Source organism: Vulpes vulpes, chromosome 13 (assembly GCF_048418805.1).
Source record: "Vulpes vulpes isolate BD-2025 chromosome 13, VulVul3, whole genome shotgun sequence".
In the NCBI taxonomy this organism is placed as follows: domain Eukaryota; kingdom Metazoa; phylum Chordata; class Mammalia; order Carnivora; family Canidae; genus Vulpes; species Vulpes vulpes.
The window spans coordinates 51,515,089-51,534,600 of record NC_132792.1 but is presented as its reverse complement, the minus strand read 5'-3'; the positions used below and the strand labels follow the sequence as shown (position 1 = coordinate 51,534,600).

Below are 19,512 nucleotides of genomic sequence, written 5' to 3'. Positions count from 1 at the left end.
TCTGACTGAATTTAAAATGAATATAAATTGAGTATATATTAGAGCAAATAAGACAGAAGTTTACCTCCTAACAACATAAAGAACTCCTACTAATATGTAAGGAAAAGTTAAGATCTCAAAGGATAAATAAGCAAAGGACATAAATTGATATTATATATATATATATATATTTTAAAGATTATTTATTTTATATATATATACACACACACACACACACACACACATATATATATATATATATATATAGAGAGAGAGAGAGAGAGAGAGAGAGAGAGAGAGGGGGGTAGGGACACAGGAGGAGGGAGAAGCAGGCTCCATGCTGGGAGCCCGACATGGGACTCGATATCGTGACTCCAGGATCGCGTCCCGGGCCAAAGGCAGGAGCTAAACCGCTGAGCCACCCAGGGATCCCGAATTGATATATTATAAATGAATACTTGAGATGGTTAACATGGAAAAATATGTATGTACGTATTTATTTATTTTAAAGATTTAAAAAAATTATTTATTCATCAGAGAGAGAGACAGAGACAGAGGGAGAAGCAGGCTCCATATAGGGAGCCTGACATGGGACTTGATCCCGGGTCTCCAGGATCACACCCTGGGCTGAAGGTGGCACTAAACCGCTGAGCCACCTGGACTGCCCTGGAAAAATATTTAATATCATTAGCTGGTATTGAATAAGTATACATTAAAACAAGAATGACATACCTTTTAAAACCTCTCAATTTAGGAAAGATTAAAAAAATTATAATGCTCATTTCAGTTGAGCATGCAGGAAGATACTCATTCACTTTGCTTTTGGGAGCATAAATTGAACCAAATAATTTGGATAGTAATTTGGTAATCTGTATTAAAGCTTAAAAGCGTTTAAAATTGGAAGCAACAAGGGGCACCTGTTTGGCTTAGTGGGTAGGCTATGCGACTCTCGATCTTGGGGTTATGAGTTCAAGCTCCACATTGGGTGTAGAGATTACTTAAAAATAAAATCTTAAAAAATAAATCGGAAGCAACCTGTTTTCCATATAGGGGAATATATCAGGAAATCAGTGCATAACTATATGTTGTACTATTACACAGCCATTGAAGTGGAGGTATTCGAAAATATTTAATGATATGGGAAAATGCGTATGCTATAATGTTAAGTGACTAAGAGCAACATGCTGAATTATATATACAGTGTGATCACAACTATGCACATAAATATGCACCGAAATAGTTTGAAAAAATGCACCAATCTACAATCCTTTTTCTTTGAGTGTTGTAATTATCAGTAATTTTATTTTCTTTTTACTTTTTTGTTCTCCTGTAGTACGGAAGAATTCTAAGTTGGAAAAATTAGAAAATAATCTTTGTTGGAAATAAACATCTACCTGTAGCTTTACTGCAACTTAACATGGCTCCTGCTCTAATGGTTTGATGTGATTTTGTTGGCAAATGCATTTGCCTCAAGCTTTTTAAATGATGATGATGGTGTCGATGACTCACATAATACTTTTATAGCCTTCAATATGCATCAGGTACCATACTGCACACTTTACACATATTAACTCATTTACAATGCACAATACTCATAGGAGGTAGGTCATATTATTCCTCACATTTTATGGAGCAGGAAATTGAGGCACAGGGAGGTTAATTAACCCCCCCCCCCCACAAAGGTCCCACAGCCAGTATATGGTGGAGCTGGGATTTGAATTCAGCTAGTGTTGCTCCAGTGGTCCTACTCTGTATGTGCTGCATGGTAATGTTGAAGAGAATAGATAGCTTTGTTTTTCAGAAAACAAGCAAACAAGATCTTAGGAAAAACAAACATCAAACAACAGTAATAAATGCAAAATGACATTCTTGGGTCATGAATCTCATCTATGAAGTAGAAGAGTTAAGTTAGGTGATCTTTAATACACCCTTGGGTGTAAATTCTACAATTATATTGATTAGCTAGAAACACTGAGTTTTAGATTCTATAGTAGGAATGCTAATTATTTCCTCCCTCCATCATTTCCTTCCCAACTTCACGCCTTTTTATTAGGGACCCTCCACCATGATTCCTAACACCACATCTGCCCCCATGCCCCGTTGATAGGAGCAGGGGATGATATTTCACCAAAGCTGGGCCAATGACTCCTGAGCTTGGAGTTTGCACTCCAGGATGTTAGACTACTCTTGACAGGTGCTGGTGGGCCTCTGGTGGCCATTTTTCACCACTGCAGGGGATGGGACTGGAAAGGCAGGGGGGTATTGTTTTTGTGTTTCCCAATGGCTTTCTCAACGTTGCTTCTAGGCCTCCACAAGGCCTTGCCACATTATCCTTAGATCTTACAAGACACCCTGTGTCCTTTCAATATATTCCCTACTTGTGTTTGCTTAATCTAGTTTGAATGGGATTATTATTTTTTAAAGATTTTATTTATTTATTCATGAGAGAGAGAGAGGCAGAGACACAGGCAGAGGGAGAAGCAGGCAGGTAGCCTGACATGGGACTCTGATCCCGGGTCTGCAGGATCAAGCCCTGGGCTGAAGGTGGCGCTAAACCGCTGAGCCACCTGGGCTGCCCTTGAATGGGATTATTATGTGCTACCAACCATGTACTGGCTTGCAGCATGTGTGGTATAGCCTCAAGGCGAATAATGAAGAATTTGCGCATTGAGCCATTTTTCGAAATCTGACTTGAGATGTTTTCCTGTGATGATTCGGGCATTACAATGAAATCCGCTAATTAAGGAATGGTGAAAATGCTATTGAAAGAGATGGTGAGAGACCCACTAGCCAGCTGGTCGGCTGATGGCTCTGGTCGGGAGTGGAGGTTAGTTTACAGATATAACTTAGAGGTGAGGACACTTGACAGTTTTCAGGTCACCCAGGGGTTACTATACTTAAGGGAATTGATTGCAAACTCACGAGGGGCTCCTGGATCAACGTTTTGATGCCAGCAACATGCATGTGTTGCTCAGAACATTATATCTCCACAGTGTACAGGAGCACCCTTGAAACGGAGGCACTCCTGTGCCGGATGGACACATTGCCAGTCCTTGTGCGTCCCTCTGTAGCCTCCTGCTGGGCCATGTGTCTCTTGCGCTGGATACTGTGGATACCTCTGCCTGTGCTGGTCGTCCTGTTTGCCAGGCAATACTTGCATATAATTTAGAAAAAAAAATGGAGTCGAATATTAGAAGAAACAATTAAATGAGTTAGAAATAGCTGCTTCTAGGTGTATGTTGAAGGGGCTCAAGGGGGCAGAGCAGCAGGGGTCTGCTTTCAATGTAAGCTTTTTACTGCCTCAATTTTTTATTTTTACTATTTACATATATTACTTAGATACAATCACTATGATACCTAGCTCCCCATTATAAATAAAATAGTGTCTGTTATGTCTTAGTGCCAGCCTAGATTCTCTCTCCTGTGTTATTGACTCAAATCCTAGTGGTCTCATTCCATTTACTGTGCGTGCTTTTAATAGTGCTGACTCATTTTGCAATTTATTTCATTTAGAAGCATTCTTCTTTTTATTCTTTGCTTAGATACTTATTGAATTCTTGCTATGTGCAAGGATTTGTACATTAAAAACATTGGATGTTACTGTACACTTTGTCCTGTGTTGGGTAATTATTAGGTAATCAATATGGTTATTGGGAATTGGCTGTTTCTTTAGAATGTACATATTTTAGAATTTTTAGAATATATATACATTCTAAAGAAACTAAAAAGTCTTCAAAATGCTCACTTACTTCCTCCCACTTTGCTTTGTTTGGGCAATGGTATATTGAAAGCAGAGAGCATATCCAAAGCCTGAAGAAATGCTCTGATCAGTTTGTTCATTTATTCATTAAAAAAATGTATTGCTCACCTAGTGTATACACCTGGTAGTGTATTCTCAAAGGTGGATAAGAAAAATAAGACATAGTCTGCAACCTCAAGAAAGGTAAGGTCTTGGAGGATATTTTTTGAGGGAAAAGTAGCGTTCATTTTCCACATTAATTCATTACTTCATGCGCTTTTGGTATGCAGCATCCCTTTAGATAATAAGAATTTGATAAATACTTGTTTTGCAAACAGATGATTTACACATCACCTTGCAGGGGTATCTCTAGCCTAGATTCTCTCTCTCTCTCTCTTTTTTTAAAGATTTTATTTATTTATTCATGAGAGACACAGAGAGAAAGAGAGGCAGAGACACAGGCAGAGGAGCGGGAGAAGCAGGCTCCATGCAGGGAGCCCGATGTGGGACTCGATCTCAGGTCAGGCCTCCAGGATCATGCCCTGGGCTGAAGGCGGCGCTAAACTGCTGAGCCACCAGGGCTGCCCTCTAGTCCAGATTCTCAATATTTTCTCCTGCTTCCCACCCCTGAGGGCTACACAGCCTCTGAAAGTGGCTCTCAGAGGACAGCTTCCTGGAACCTTGCAGGGAGAGCCTGGGAGAAGCAAAAATGTGCATGCGGTTTGAGCACCATTCACGGAGATAATGCTGTGTTCATCCTCTTTCATCGCAAGAAATGTAGGTGCTGGGAGTTAACTGTCTGGCAACCATTTCCGGGAGGCCCGAGGATACTACTGCAGTGGAAGGAGGGCTGGCATCCACGTGGTTGTGGGCCTGGCAGAGATGCTGTGGGCAGCACACGGAGAATCTAACTGTTGCATGGGAAGGCAGGGCCCGGCTGTCCCTGTGGTGCCTTCGGACCCTGGAGAGAGACCAGAGCCAGAAGAGAGGAGCGTGAACAGCAGCACAAAAGTGGATGACTGGGAGGAGATGGGAATCAGCAAGGGGGTGACGAGCAGCCCACACCGGCTTCCAGAGTAGAGGAAAGCCAATGGGCAGAGACAAGAGATGAGCTCACCTTTAGAGAAGTCACAAGAGAAGTCACTCATGCTGAAAGGTCCCTAAAAACACAGATCATCCACTGGGCAGGGTCAGGAGTGGGGGAGGCCCGTGTCCACACCTGGGTTGTGTGGTCTTGGGCCAGTTACTTAACTTTTGGAAGGTGCTTCCTTCTGGATAAAACTAGAGTGACAGTTCCCACACATAGAGCTGTTGAGGGAATTAAGTGAGATGACCACATGAAAGCAAGCAGCATGCTGCCTGGCACACAGTAGGACTTCAGTAAGGCTACTTTTATTTCCTGTCCTACTGCATCTCGGGAAAGGGTGAGGGGCTCCGTGTGCTGTGTGCTGAATACAAGGAAATCACAGAATCAGTGACTGGGAGCTGAACCAGGAGTGGGGTTGGGGCTGGGGCTGGCACAGAAGAAAGCACTGGGCATCTGACTTCATAGCCCTTCGGTTCTGGAATAGGCTGAGCTACACAGCTCGGTCTCCGCTGCTCATTTTATTAATTGATCAAATAATGATGATTGGGGGTGACCAAGAAAACATTCGGGTGTGCTGTGTAAGCTATTTGAGAAGCCAAGATGTTTTTATTTTAGAAAGAATCTTTTTAAGAAACTGAAAAGGAAATTCCGGTATTTGAAAGTACTCATTCTGGATGTCTGAGGGTTCCAGGTTTTGATATTTTAGCTTCCATTTGTGGGCCACTTTTCTGTGCCTGGTGACATGTTAATTCGGGTAATTCTAGTACTAGCCCCATGATGTGGGAACTTCTCTGAACCAGGCAGAAGGACAGAGGTTATAATCCTTCCCACCCCAGCTAAGGAGGATTGGACTAGGAGTAGGTAAGATATTGCCCATGCCAGGCTAATTAGTTCTCTTTTTTATTATCATGTCCCATGACAATGGGACTTCTAAGGGTTAAATCACTTGTTCAGTTACTTATCTTGCAGGAAGCAAAACTTGGAATTGTACTTAAGTCTGTTGAGCTCCAAAGCCTGCTTCCTCGCTGCACATACACATACACTTGGCTCTTGTAGGTGAATACATCAAGTTCTAGTGGACCCAGCCTTGGCCTGTGGGCAGGTCTCCAGGCTAGCTTGGCACAAGAATAGACATCACCTTTCCTCTCTTTGCCAGGTTGTGTCTACATGTGTGGTACAACAGGACTAGCAGCACAGGGTGAGCAGCTAACATACCTGGGCAGTCATGGCCTGGGGAGTGGGCTTGAGTTGTAGTTATTGGGGCTAAACTCTGGAAGAGAGATGTGTCTTCCACATTTCTAAAGATAGCTTTGATGATGAACATTGATACGGGGAAGACATCCCTTTGGTTTTAAATTCTTTTTTACAACTGTAGGTAAAACCTCCAACCCTCTGTCCTTAATGAGCCTTTCTCGGGTGTGAGTTAGTTATCCTTTACTTAGATAAACAGCCCTCCAATAGAAGCAGATACACAAAAACTTTTTATTAAGTGGAAGTTAGACTCCATGGTAATTAACCAGTTACAAGTGCATTTAAATTCATGTGTGTGGACACTGTAGAAGTCAGAATGGTCTTATTGAAAGTCCAGTGTTCCGGCTTGGCATGTGCCAGTGCAACCCAAGGTAGAACCATACACGCAATAAGTACAGGTCAACGATGATGTCAGACTACATTGGCAACACCATATTCATTGTTACAGCTAAGCATTACAGAACATGAAAGTCCAAAGACCAGAAGACTATTACTAAATTGATTCTTACTATAAGCCTTTACTTCTACTTAAATGCTTCCATAGGACCAATGTGGAAAATCCTCAACTCTGGGGGGACAGTGCCATCTTTATGTTCTACACTTAAATGGGCCACAGAAACTGTAAACATTCAGTGGTCCTACTGCTGCCCATTGCAGGTAGATACCAGCTGTCCCCTTGGGAAAGTGCAGTTTAGTTTAACTGGTGTGAACATTTTATATTGTAAGTCTTCAAATCTGAAATTTGTCTTCTATTTCAATTAGCACCAGTTTATTGTAAATCTTTTTCCTGGTGTTAAATATTTAGGAAACATTTATTTATTTTAAACCAACACACAAAGTCCCAAACAATGGAAAGCAAAAAACATTCAAAAAGTTTTTAGAGAACAGCGTTTAGAAAAACAACATCATTGAAACATTCAACAAATCTATGTACAATGTGCCAAAAGCTGGCAAGGAGCATGTCTGAGGAACAGTCACATAAAAGGTTTATTAACCTGAACCTCCACAGGCTGTATTTACAGTCAGATAGGTATTCAGAAATGTAGAATCAGAACATCTGAATTTGGCTAAAAATCATATAAAAAAGACACATCCCCACCCCCAGTAACTTCTAAATAGGTAGCAAACATATCCAGTATAACCGTAAGTACCAGGTTTAGAAGTGCGTTTTTCCTTATTTTTCATATTTCTACAAACAGTTGAGAAACTTTCTCAACGGACATAGACGAAAACTAGGATGGCAGAGAAATGAGTTATTTATTTCAACATTGTCAGATGAAGGGAAAGAATATTTTTTCATGCTGCATAACGTAGTAAAGTACTAATTAAGGAGCAAGGATAAATTATTCGGGGAAGGGTTTCATGGGAATAAAAAATCAGCAAGAGGGCTGAAGATATGTGTGTATATTCTATCTGGACGTTCCAGAAATGTAAGTCATTATCTCCATGTACTTTTGAAAAAAGCCGGATGATTTGCTTTGATGGACAGCATTTTTATATTTTGTTCTTTGAAATGCTATAACCCAAACCCTTTGGAGAGTAGTTTTTGTTCTCAGATTGAAAATTCAACACAACAGACACAACCTCTGCTATTTTTTTCTCCAATGCGACGCTCATTAACCTTATGCAGTTTCGTTTGCCTGTTAATCCAAGGTTACTAGAACATCCACCTTCAAAAAACTGGGCACGTTTTGTAACAGCCAGCATTTCTCATTCCTGCTTAAGAAGTAAAATAGAAACCATTTCCTATTTAGTTACCTTAATGGCTGGAGTTGTTTAGAGTTTGAAATTTCAATGCGCGATCTTTAAAAATATCAGCTGGAAGAGTATAGATGGGAGTCCCACATTCCCGTAATGTTATGTGTTCAAGTTTATTTTGAATAATTTGTGTTTGTGATAAGTCTATGAAAAAAATTTACTTGGATTTGATACAAAATACACGTTACTCTTTGAAAATGCATAGTTTGTAACTTTATACATTCATTCACTAATATTAAAAGACTTTTGTAAGCAAGTACTTACTTACCTCCAAATGGTGGTAAGATTGTATTCCAAAAGATCTCTAAAAATCGGATAGCATCACCACATTGCTTTTGAATTTGTGCCCAATTACAAGTTAACGCCTGTCATTTTACCACTGGCATCACACAGGAGGGACTGCTTCTTTCTCTTCAGTCTGGCTTTCCTCGATTAGCAGGCACTCAAAAAGCAATGCTTTCTACTGACAACATTTCCACTAAATACCCCATTTGAAATATTGTATAATTTCATGATCACATTTTAGATTTGGTGTAGAAAACAATTCAAAAGATGGCTTAATTTTGAGAAGTAGAGGTTTTTTTTTGTTATTTTTTTGTTTTGTTTTTGCTTTTAAAAAACCTTACCATGGACAAAGGGCAACAGAGGGTTTGTGATAACTTATTCTCTCGCTCCTCAGCCCCTTCATTTGAGAAAGATGACCGTAGGCCACTCGGTAGTTGCATTTGATGATGGTCATGAACCCTTTGGGACCTAGCGATTTTTTTCTTATCCTGAGTTCTTCTTCTAAGTATATAGATTTTGAGACATGAAACACTTTGGAAACTACACTAGTATCTGGTTATTCCAGAGAGCCTATGTTTAAATGGCTGACCATCGTCCAACCATTAATTACAAAAATAGGAATTCTAGGTCATGTTGTAGGAAAATATTGATTAATGGCATTTTTTTTTAAAAACATATATAATCCACATTCCTGGGTTATTTTACACCCAGAGCATTTTCAGTTATTGAAGTTATGGAACATTTTGGGGGTATTGAGTTCTTTCCTAAAAATCTAAGTCTATTCTAAAGCTTTCTACCAGTGATCACAGAGGTTCCCCAGACAGTTGGGATACTTTGGAAGAAGGGGCTTTGCTATCATCACAGGGCTTGGTCAAGTCACAGTTGTTGATTTCCAATTAGCAGAGAGGAGGATAAAAAGGCGTAAAAAGCAAAGCAAGGGTTTGTAATCTGCAAAGTGATGCATCCTTTTTTTTTTGGAAGGGGGTTAGTTTATAATTACACTACACTGTAGATCCCTGAGGGGTAATTCCGACTCTGGTGCTGCTGGCCCCCAAAGCTCTACCTTTTTCTTCGCTCTCTTGGCCACGTGGGCCCAAAGCATGGGAAGAGGGCTCCACCAGGGTGAGGGACAAGTGCTTAACAGTGAGAGCAGATTGGAGTAGTCATCTCCTTGCATGAGCATCAAGTTAAAACAATTACACCTTGCAGGAGCCACTTTCTTTTCACACAATAAAGGCCAAGTCAATTTTCAAGCTGTATCATTATGGGCAGAGGTCAGGGCCCAGGGAAATTCAATATGACGCTCTTTTCTTCTGTCCTTCCATGTTGGTTCTGATCACACAGTTGGCTTTCCCCATGGACAGGCCTGGTGGGAGGTGACTTGCGTGGAGAGCTTTGAGTCCAAGTGAAAGGATTAGATCTATGTCTTGTCTTTATCAGCGAGTCTGAATCTCTTGTGATGAGGACTGCAGGCTGCATGCTGACTGACCTGCTCTCTGAATGATCGCCCAGAACTGCTCAGACAGATGGAAATTTTTGTCAGAAGGAAGAGGGGAGCCTCACTGACTGAACCTCACATACAAGTTACAGTAATATTTCTCCCCTTGGGCCTTAATTGGAGAGTGAGAAGTCAGCAGCACAGAAGCAAAAGTGTTTAATTTGGAATTTTGGGAAAGGAACATACATAATAACAGCATGGCCTCAGTAAAGTTATGCGAGTGGACAGGACGTGGTTGCCAAGCTGGGGCGGGTGGGGGTGGGTGCGTGAGACCAGTCACCAGAATGGGGACTGTTCTCTCTCTCTCTCTGCTCAATTTCTTCTCCAGAGTCCTGGTTTTCCTCTTGAGTCAGAGAGGTAGAAAGAATTCAGGAGAAAACAGATGAGCAACTCTTTTTTTTTGTTTGTTTTTTAAAGAAAATTTTCTTTCATGACAGCTCTCCTGCCTTTTTCAGGAGTTGCTGCTTTCTACTATGGTAAACTTTCTGAATTAAAAAAATCAGGCAATTGCCCTTAGTAAGGAAATGTAACACTTAGGCTCAAGAATTAACTTTCAACATTTTCATACTATAAATAAAAGGGATTTTTTTCCCTTTGGAAGCTGGCCATTAATAAGGATGTGAACAGTGCCCAATATGAAGGAACATTTTTAAAAAGCAAGGATTACAGTGTGAGGGTCAAATTCCCAATCTCCGCCTGCTTTCAGAATCTATAGTCATCTTCTACTGGAACCTCAGCTTCCTGCTTGTTTGCTAAGCCCTGCCGCGCCTATGGCTTGGGTGTCACCATTGCAGAACTGGCTGCTTTGCCAGCACAGGAGGAAAGTGCCCGAGTGTCCCCTCCTCCAGCACTGTATCCTCAGACAGATGATAAACACATCATTTATCAGAGTGAAGCAGGTGGCAGGTCACCATGGTGTAGGCCCCTTCTAGCTCCACAGCCGCACTCCCTGTGAGTGGCTTCACCCTAAACTCGCCCCATGAAGCCTGGTAAACTAAAGGGAGAAAGGGCTCGTGTGACCTCTTTATTGGTGGATGCAGCCTTTTAATAGTCACACGGACAGAAATCTCAGGTGCTGACAAGGTTGTTTAAACAGCATTCATGTTTTAAACGTGACTTAACCATCTCCCCAAGTGTTTCCAACTTTGAGTTGACAGTCCTTTCTGATTTGATCATTCAACATTGCCCATTTGAGTAGTTTTAAAATTTTCTGGCAGCGATTTACGTTTACAAGGACAACCAATGTTGAATGGTAGCAGCAAAATAATGTTTTTTCCCCAAGGAGGCAAAGCTTTTACTCAGAACATCACATTAGCTGAGAAACTCCTATAATTAACTGACCACTCAGCTGGCTGGAACTTTGGGAGTCGGGACACGGCAGCACCATAACGGGGGACAGTCGGGGATGATTCAGTTGGCATGTGACAACATGAATGAGCATGTGCTTCTTTTTTCTATGCTGAAGGGCCAGGGCTGAGAGGGCGGATTGAGAACCTGGTGGGGGCCTGGGTCTTTTCCGGTTTAGCTTCTGGAAGACTTAGGTCCAAGCCAAGTGCTTTTCCAAATTCTTCCCCTTCTCCCTTTGGGCAGTGATAAGGCTGACTCATAGACATAACACTACCATGGGTTGGCCTTGGAGGTGATCCTAAATACTCCTACTCTACACTGGATCCTTAGGAATGTCAAAGGAAATAATGTATTAGAAAGAGACATACCTTTTTGTATATGTGAAAGGGTTAGGGATTATCCCAATGCCATTAGGACTCTGGTGTAAGACACAGTCTAAAGTCAATCCATCTGAGCAAAAGCAGCAGCTTCTCATTTTTTCCATGATACATTTATTCCCATTTTGTCTTTGCCCTCAGACAGAGGCGCTAAGGTTTTCTATGTGGAAAAACTCCTTTTGGGGGGGGTTAGTGGACACTCTAAAATACCTACCAGTTCTGGAGCAAGGATGTTGCTATGTTGGAGATGCAACAATGGAAATTCTATGCTGGAATGAAAACTACTGGAAAACTACTGGAGCGGGAAGGGGTGTGGAGGGGCTGGCGGTGTGTGCGATCTCAAACTGCGGGGGCTCCTGGCTGCCTTCTCTGAAGGCACAAGGCTGCTCCTTGCCAGCCCCTCATCACAGTGGTCACGGTAGGTGAAAACTTAAGGTGGGGTGACGGTTCTTCAGTGCTTTGGGGTGTGGCCTGGGCACGCCAGAAGGGGGCAGAGGGAGAGCTGGATAGTCCTTCAGCGTATTTGGATCCGAGGCAAGGCTGGTTTAAGGTTTTATATTCAAGTCTTCCATGAGAATGATTTCTTGGGAGAACTGACCTCCTTCCCTTCTTTGATTTTAGGTGCCCAGAGAGTACTAACAGGTGAGTTTGTGGGGGCTGAGGGAGGAATCTGACCCAGGGGACATAGGATGTGAGATGAGATGTGCTTTCCCCAGCAGGTGAGACTGGTGGCCAGAGGCCGCCTCTGCCCATAGACAGGTTCTCTTTGGTCTGCACAGTGTTGGCCAAGAATTTGAGTTAGTTGTCAACACTTAAATGTCAGGTAACATCATATTTCCAAGTCAGAAGATCTAGCAGCCCTGGGCCTGATTTCTGCATGGTTCTGATTGTCTAGAGCTGGTTGCTGCATGCAATGGGGTCATGGGCTCTCTGGTTCACAATGATCTCCACCATTCCGTAGTGTCCCTGTTTCGCCTGATCTGAATCGTTCATTTACAGATCCTGCCTGGCTTTTCTAAGGCTTCTGCTATTAACCCATAGAAGCTTCCTAGCTGCCATTTTAAAAAGAAGCAAGACGTATTTGGTTCAAAACCATACAGCAATAAGCACTTCTTGGGGGATTTAATGCTAACAATGGAGACAGTCAAGGGAATGAAGTCAGAGATTTGCAGACTGCCTCATCTCAGAGACCAGGAGTCCAAAGCTGTACACGGTTTTCCCCATCTCTATGCAATTCTAGTCCTCATGTGTGCAGATTCTAAAGCCTGTTGGAAAGCAAGGTCTGAGTGACCCTCTGACTACTTCATAGGAGTTGCTCAGTGGGTATACGGTCATTCTATCCCAGCTTTTCTTTTGATGTTTTCTGCATACTGCTAATTAGTCTAGCTTTTGAGTTACTGAAATCTTAGAAATAAGATTTCTTTCTTTCTTTCTTTCTTTCTTTCTTTCTTTCTTTCTTTCTTTCTTTCTTCTTTCTTTCTTTCTCTTTCTTTCTTTCTTAAACAGCGAGTGGGCTAGAAAAAACTGTACAGCATTATGAAATGGTTTTGGCAAAGCTCAAAATTATTTGTGCAGTTAATAAACTCTCCATGGCTCCCTCCCTTGTTTCCCGACCCTTGGGAACACAGTGATTTTGCGATGACAACCTCGCATGTCTGTTCAAATGTTCTTCTTGTGAAAAGTCAAGCACTTGCTTTGATAAGGAAATTAAGGTTATTTAGTTAGTGCTGAGGAAAAACTTATTTTAAACACCACCGATCACCTCAAAATTCTATCTTTGGGCTTCCATACCACGGTTTGAGAGATTACCACCCGATGATACTTGCTGGTTAGATGCAGGCGTGTGGTAAGCTTATCTTTGTGACAGAAACTCATTTTATACTAAGGAATTTCCAAAATTCCAAGAATTTTCTCCCATTGCCTACAAGCATATCTAGTAACATTTTTTTTCCGACTTAAGATGCATAGGATGATTCCTAAAGTGTCTTTCTCCATCATACTTTGCAAACACACTGGCGATGATAAAAGGAGTAGCTGTTGCTCTCTTGACTCTCTTGTGATACTCTTTCCATTTGATCTGCATTTCTACCCTTGCTGCAGAGGGTTCATTGAAAAGATATGCATCAAAACACTTGCTTAAAAGAGGCATAGCCCTTTGTTTGGAGAGCAGGAATTGCTTATAATACTCACACTTCCTGTCTGGTAAATACTGTATTTTAAAAAATAAGCTACAATGTATAAAACCAAGGTCATTTCCCACAAAATGTTCATGTTCTTTGTGATTACAAAACACTGCATCTTGTAAAATAGTTCCAGTTCTGCTAACTTGAGAAGTTAAGTACTAATGCTTATTATAAAAGTGTCATGTCTCTCAGAATCGTAGAAGCCTAACGCAGTATAGTTCTTGTCTTATTTGGAAAATTAAGTTATAATCATTATCGTATTTAAGATTACATTTTGACACAGCACATTACCATTGTGACTCTCAGACCTACAAGAAAAGTTATAAAACATGAGATTGTCTTCAAAAAAAAAAAAAAAGCAACTATTTACAAAAACGGGACTGGAAGTACAATTCCCATTTTGATTTCCAGCCCTATGATAGGTACACCTTTTAAAGCATGGGTATCATTGGAGATGGGCCTTTTCAGTCAGTCCCCATAAACAAACTGGTTGGTCTTAAATACACTTTATACTTTCTTGCTCTACTGGTGTGCATTACTTACTCATACAATTGGTACCTAAAAGTGCTAATCTCGTTTTATTTACTGACTTCTGGTTTGACGAGTTAACAATGCAAAAAGACACAACGCAACAGTTCCAGTATGGAGGAATCCCCACAGGTATGAGGAATAGGGAGAGTGTGCGTGCCGCTGGTAGGATTATTTTCTTAGAGAAATGAAATTTCCAGTTGACCCGTGGACCTAGCGCCTTCTCCAGAATGATCCACATCCTCATCCATATTCATGAATTCTGCTCTGTTTCCTCTCATTTGTATGCACAAATCCTTCCCTGTGTTCATACAGGTCAACGCTACAGTTGATGTGGTTGATGGAAATTCTACAGGGTCATGAGAAAAAGCAGCACCTTGTCCATACAAGTCCATGGAAGTTTGCTCCTTAACACGCTATTAAAGCAAAACGCACGTCTTTAACAGCTTCCACCTATGGAATATCTGCGTGCAGTCGTCCAACCGGGTGATTATAAAGAGGAACACCAAGGCTTCGTATTCACAATTACATTCAGAAAAAGCCTTACACAAGTCTATGAATACCTGCCAGGGACTGTGCCTGTGGTTCAAGTGTCAGCCTCAGACTGCAGGTCAGCTACGAAGAAACACCCCTTCTACACAGAACATTCCTCCACAACTCCAAAAGTTGACACTGTCCGGTTCATGTAAATTTGTCTTGAAATAATGATCATGTTCATTAGAAACAGAAACAGAAACAGAACTAACCCCCCAAACACCAAGCTGTTCTGACTTGAAGAGACACTAGAGATAATAAAAGTCTTTCTACTCGTAGGATCTCCCAAATCTATCTTTCACATACCCATTAATTTTCCCTGAGGAAATGAATATTATTTACAGTATTTTGCTACTATTCTCAAGGTATTCTCTCCTGTTTGTACAGTCCTTGCCACCTCTCTCTCCGCATTCTCAAGTGGATGCTGCTCTTTCATTTGCCAGTGAAGTCTGATGAAGGAGGAAATGGGTTCAGCCACGCGGGCTAATTCAGAACCCAGGGTGGCTTTCAAAAGTGTGGCTTAGAGTGACACTGAAACTCAAGTGACCTTGAAATCTGATAGAGGGCATTTCAGCTTCAGAAATCTTTTGCAACACTCATGGAACTATTTCATGTAAAGATTTTGGAATGCCCGAGAACCATAACACCCATCCTGGTCTATTGAAAGTTTTCATCTGCAACACGGTTATGACTGGACAAGGAATCCTCTAAGAAAGGGCACCTTGGGGCGTGGAGCTGCTGACAGACAACTCCACAGCTGAGCACCCATTTGATCAAGAAACCCACTGCATTCTTGACACTGGCTTTTCCCAGCCAAGAGGGGAAACCTGCCAGCAGGCGAGGTGGGAAGTCCGTGCCCCCCACGGATGTGCGCAGTGGCCCTATATCCCTGGTCAGAGCTGCCTCCCTTAAGGGAGATCTCTGCTTGCTCTGTCCCCTGGAGGGACAACATGATGGCTCCCTCAGAGGTGCCCAGGGACGACCAGCATTAAGAAGATGAGTGGGAGCCAGATGTCCATAGGCCTCTTACCTCTTCTCTGGTCCCCAACGCACCCACTTGCTACCCTGGTGTTTTCCCCAACTTGTTACACTGCTTCCCATAAATGAGCGCACATCCTCTGGGAAGGACTATAGCTTAAAACTACGGCCTGATGAATTCTCCTTGCCTTGTAGCTCCTATCTGAAGAATGCCTGTCCATTAGTATGAAATGCCTTCTTTAGACAGAGATGAGAGCTATTTTCTGAAGGAAGGTGTATCAAGGGAGAGAAAGGTCAAAAGGCTATAGCACGCCTTGTTTGAAAATACTTTGGGTCCAGAATCCTTTGTATTGCCATTCCTTTTGCACAGACAGGTGTCTGAGATCCCTGGGATGGACGGAACTCCAGTAAACCAGCCGGCATGTTGTGGGACTGACCACCCTTGCCACCTGTCCTCTGCCTCTCCTTCCCAAATGAAAACATTAAAAAAACGTGGTACAACAGAGATGGCATAAAATGAATGTCGGGCTCAATTTGGCACTTCATTTAATTCCAAAATATAACAAAATAGCTCTATGACTTTTTTCTTTTTAATTTTAGCTTTTACAATCAGTGCTGTAGATTGCAGTTCATAGCTTTCTGGGTGGCTTGCAAGAAGTTAATCACCTTTTTTTTCCCCAAGGCCAGCCAGGTGAATTTTGATGGTTCTCTAGTTATTACATGTCTTGATACAAAGAAAGGATGTCTGTATGTGCAGGAAGCTACTGAGGGTCTGTGCACACTTGGAAAGAAGATACACAGGGATGAGGGCCAGTTGGCAGAAGGGAGTCCCTATGTGGGTTGGAGATGCAGAAGAGTACATGTAAAAAAGGCTTTAGAAAGAAGAAATCCCAGGGAAGCTGCATTCAGCTTTACACTTCTGCTTACCCTCTGTGTATTGGCTAAAAACCAAGGAAGGCCTGAGCTTGGTTCCTCCAGGCCAGCGCTCAGAACTCATCACGGGCTGCATCTCTGGGGGACAGCCACAAAACCTCACTCCAGGACTGACTGCTTCACAGAAAAGACCTCTTCCTCCTTGTGATCCAAAGTCCTGGGGGCTGGGGAGGATAGATTTAGCCCCCCATCACTTTGTTTTTGCTAGATGACTTAATCCAGGGATCTTGGGTCAGAGAGCTTCACCGAAGAGGAAAACCTCTGCTCTGGGATTGCATCTCAGCGAACCATCACTTCTGTACACAGTGAACCTGCTCAAATGGTTCTTCAGCTCTGGGCTTGTTGTGGCCACTGGGCAGTCCACCTGCAGCTCAGGCCTCCTGGGCCAGGCCAGAGAGCATCATGCCACAGCAGAGGGTGTCTGTAGGCAGAGCAACAGGACTCCAGGGAAGAGAAAAGAAATGCTGGGGTTGAGGATGCAAATGCATTCCTGCACTTAAAGAAAAAAAGCCCTTTCCTGGCTGACCTTGTAAATACTAAAACATACATTATAGCTGGTGCTGTAGCTACTAGTGACTGGTAATCATGAAATTAAATGAAGCTCTTTTCCTGCTCTCTTGAAATCACTGTTCTTCAAATAAAAATAAAACGAAAGGGGGAGAACAGGATCCTTTCCAAGGAAGAATGTTTAAAAAGTCAAATGGAAGCTTAAAAAATAAATTGCCCAAATATATGAATGGACAGGTTGTGGATCTCACACTGTGGAACCTCCCCGTTTCCCTCGATCATAAGAGGAAAAAGATATTGGTTATTACTAGATGCCTTCTTTCAACTCTTTAAAACAAAAGTGTACGTACAGTCTCTAAACATATATTAAATTTTCCTCTGTGCAATTTCATCGAACATTCCTATGGCTGATCGTAGGCTCCCCGTCCTGACACAGTGCATCCTATAAGGTGCTTTTTAAAAAACTTCTTTGCATAGGTATAGGAGAAACAACTCGTTAAGCAGGGCAGTCCAGAGTAGGATAGAGAGACTATGAACTTATAGAGAGAGCCTGACAACTGCTCCCCTCCTCCACAACACTACCCCCGAAACCAACCAACCAACCAACCAACCAACATAGGCGCAAGGCGCCAGGTGCGGCCAGGTGCAAACCCTGGCCCTGCTAGACTGAGAGATTCCTATACCAACACGCATTTTCCTTTTGGTGTTCCCTCTGAGCAAATGCTTCGCGAACAGTTCCGACGTTTTTATAAGAAAAATAAAATTTGGGACCCTCCCACGTGCCCCTATCACGTTTATATGGTTCCTGAACCCATCCCCCAGACATGCTAAAGCATAAAACCTATGAAAGTGCACTGGGAACGGATGTTGGCTTGGTGAGCTCACACGTCTTTCTGGAGGGATGGGGACGCAGGCGGCGCACCTGCGGGGACAGCCCGAGTTCTCTGCGGTTCTTGACCCGGGTCAGGGGTGGGGTTTTGAGGGCAGGCCCGATGCCCCGCAAGCCTGGCAGCGACGCCCCAGAACGCAGCATCGAGCTTACCCAGGTGGCCGGGCCGGCCTCACCGGTGGGCGGCGGGGTCAGCCGCCCGTCTGTCCGCGTCCGTGCCCCGGGGCGCTCGGGCTCCGCTCTGCCTTGGCCGGTCCTCGACGCCAGAACAGACGAGCAGGACGGAGGAGCCAAACCTGCACCTGCCGCGGCCCAGCGTGGTGCGCGCTGCTGGGGGCGGCTGGGAAACAGGGAAGGTCCTATTCACAATGAAAGCGGGTATTGTTCTCTGTACAAATGCTACTGAATAACGTGTAGCCTTGTTTTTTCTTTTTTTTTTTTAATGTCAAAAAAATCTCAGAGATGGCATGATTCAGAAAGCTTATCAAAATATGCCTCCTCTCTAGGCAAAATGGGCTTTGTTGGTTCAATTGCTACAGAAGTCCACAGTCGTTTGTTGTTTTTTTTTCCAGACCTAGACGTACGGCAAAAACAAAACAAACAAAAAAGCACAAACCCCCCCCCCCCAAAAAACAAAAAAAAATAAACCCAAAAGCTGACTTTTCAAGGAAAAAAAATAGAGCTGCCCCACGCTGGATTCTCAGCCAGAGCAGTGAGGGTGGTGACCTTATTTATTTATTTATTTTTTGCTGTTATTCCACCAAGTTTCCTGGAGGTGCTTTTTTCCCCGGGCTTCAAGTGTGTTTTGTTCAGAAGAAAAAGCGTTTTTCCAGAACCTGCGGTGGAGGGCGAGGACAGTGGCCCCCAGGCTGCCAGCTGGGCTGGGCGGACCTGTGTGTCAGTCGGTGAACCTCTGGCAGGCCTTCTTCCAGCGGCAAGCCGTGCACCACAGGTCCCGGTTCTCCATGCCGTACACCTTGCGGCACTTCTTGCCCTCTCCCCGGGGCTTTCTGCAAGACAGGGAAGGGACGTTTACACCGTGGGCATTCTCTGGAGGGCTTGAAATCCCATGAAAGAGCATGAGACAATATTAAGAAACCTAGTAGGGTTTTTTTCTTTATAGATTTATTATTATTATTATTATTTATTTGAGAGAGAGAGAGAGAGAGAGAGAGAGAGAGGTCACAAGCAGGGGGGAGAGCAGGGAGCCTATGGTGGGGACTTGATCCCAGAACTCTGGGATCATGACCTGAGGACAGACACTTGACCCCCTGAGCCACCCAGGCGCCCCTAGTAGGGGTTCTTGCTAGGCCCAGGCTTTACCACCTGCTGGATGTTGTCATGGCCACTATGCTTAGCTATCATGCTTCATTGCTAGAACTCTGAAGACTCTATTGGTCCATTTGTGGGCATGTCCATCTTCATTGGATTGAATTATACAAGTAAATACAAAAAATGCCAGGAGAGAGTTTTACTCTTTTAAATATGTGCTTTCAAGTGCTCTCTTGCTTCTCAAATTTCTAGCATTCTGGCTAAGGGAATCCTGAGGAGTTTCTCCTCGATCTGTATTAAAAATTATGCCTTAAAGTTCTTTTAATACAGAGGTTAATGCAGTATGACTTTGAAGAGATCCAGGGAT

General features: G+C 43.0%; 1 protein-coding gene and 1 long non-coding RNA gene across 13 annotated transcripts in view; one reads left to right on the top strand and one right to left on the bottom strand.

Annotated features, from left to right (window-relative positions):
- LOC140595179 (uncharacterized) overlaps positions 1-19,512 on the top strand; it is a 104,056-nt gene that overhangs the window by 52,842 nt on the left and 31,702 nt on the right. The gene's annotated exons all lie outside the window — the stretch shown is intronic.
- The window catches only part of ZNF704 (zinc finger protein 704), a 231,830-nt gene continuing 218,591 nt past the window's right edge, over positions 6,274-19,512 (bottom strand). Inside the window, exons 9-10 of one of the 2 annotated variants that reach the window (XR_011996596.1) lie at positions 18,027-18,883; positions 6,274-16,918 (exon numbers count right to left, since the gene is read on the bottom strand). Coding sequence is in view for 1 of the 2 variants with exons in the window: in XM_072734426.1 (XP_072590527.1) it covers positions 18,772-18,883 (112 nt within the window). In the remaining variant the exon portion in view is untranslated. Of the gene's footprint in view, positions 18,884-19,512 lie in introns of both variants that reach the window. The other variant, XM_072734426.1, reaches the window with a different exon arrangement.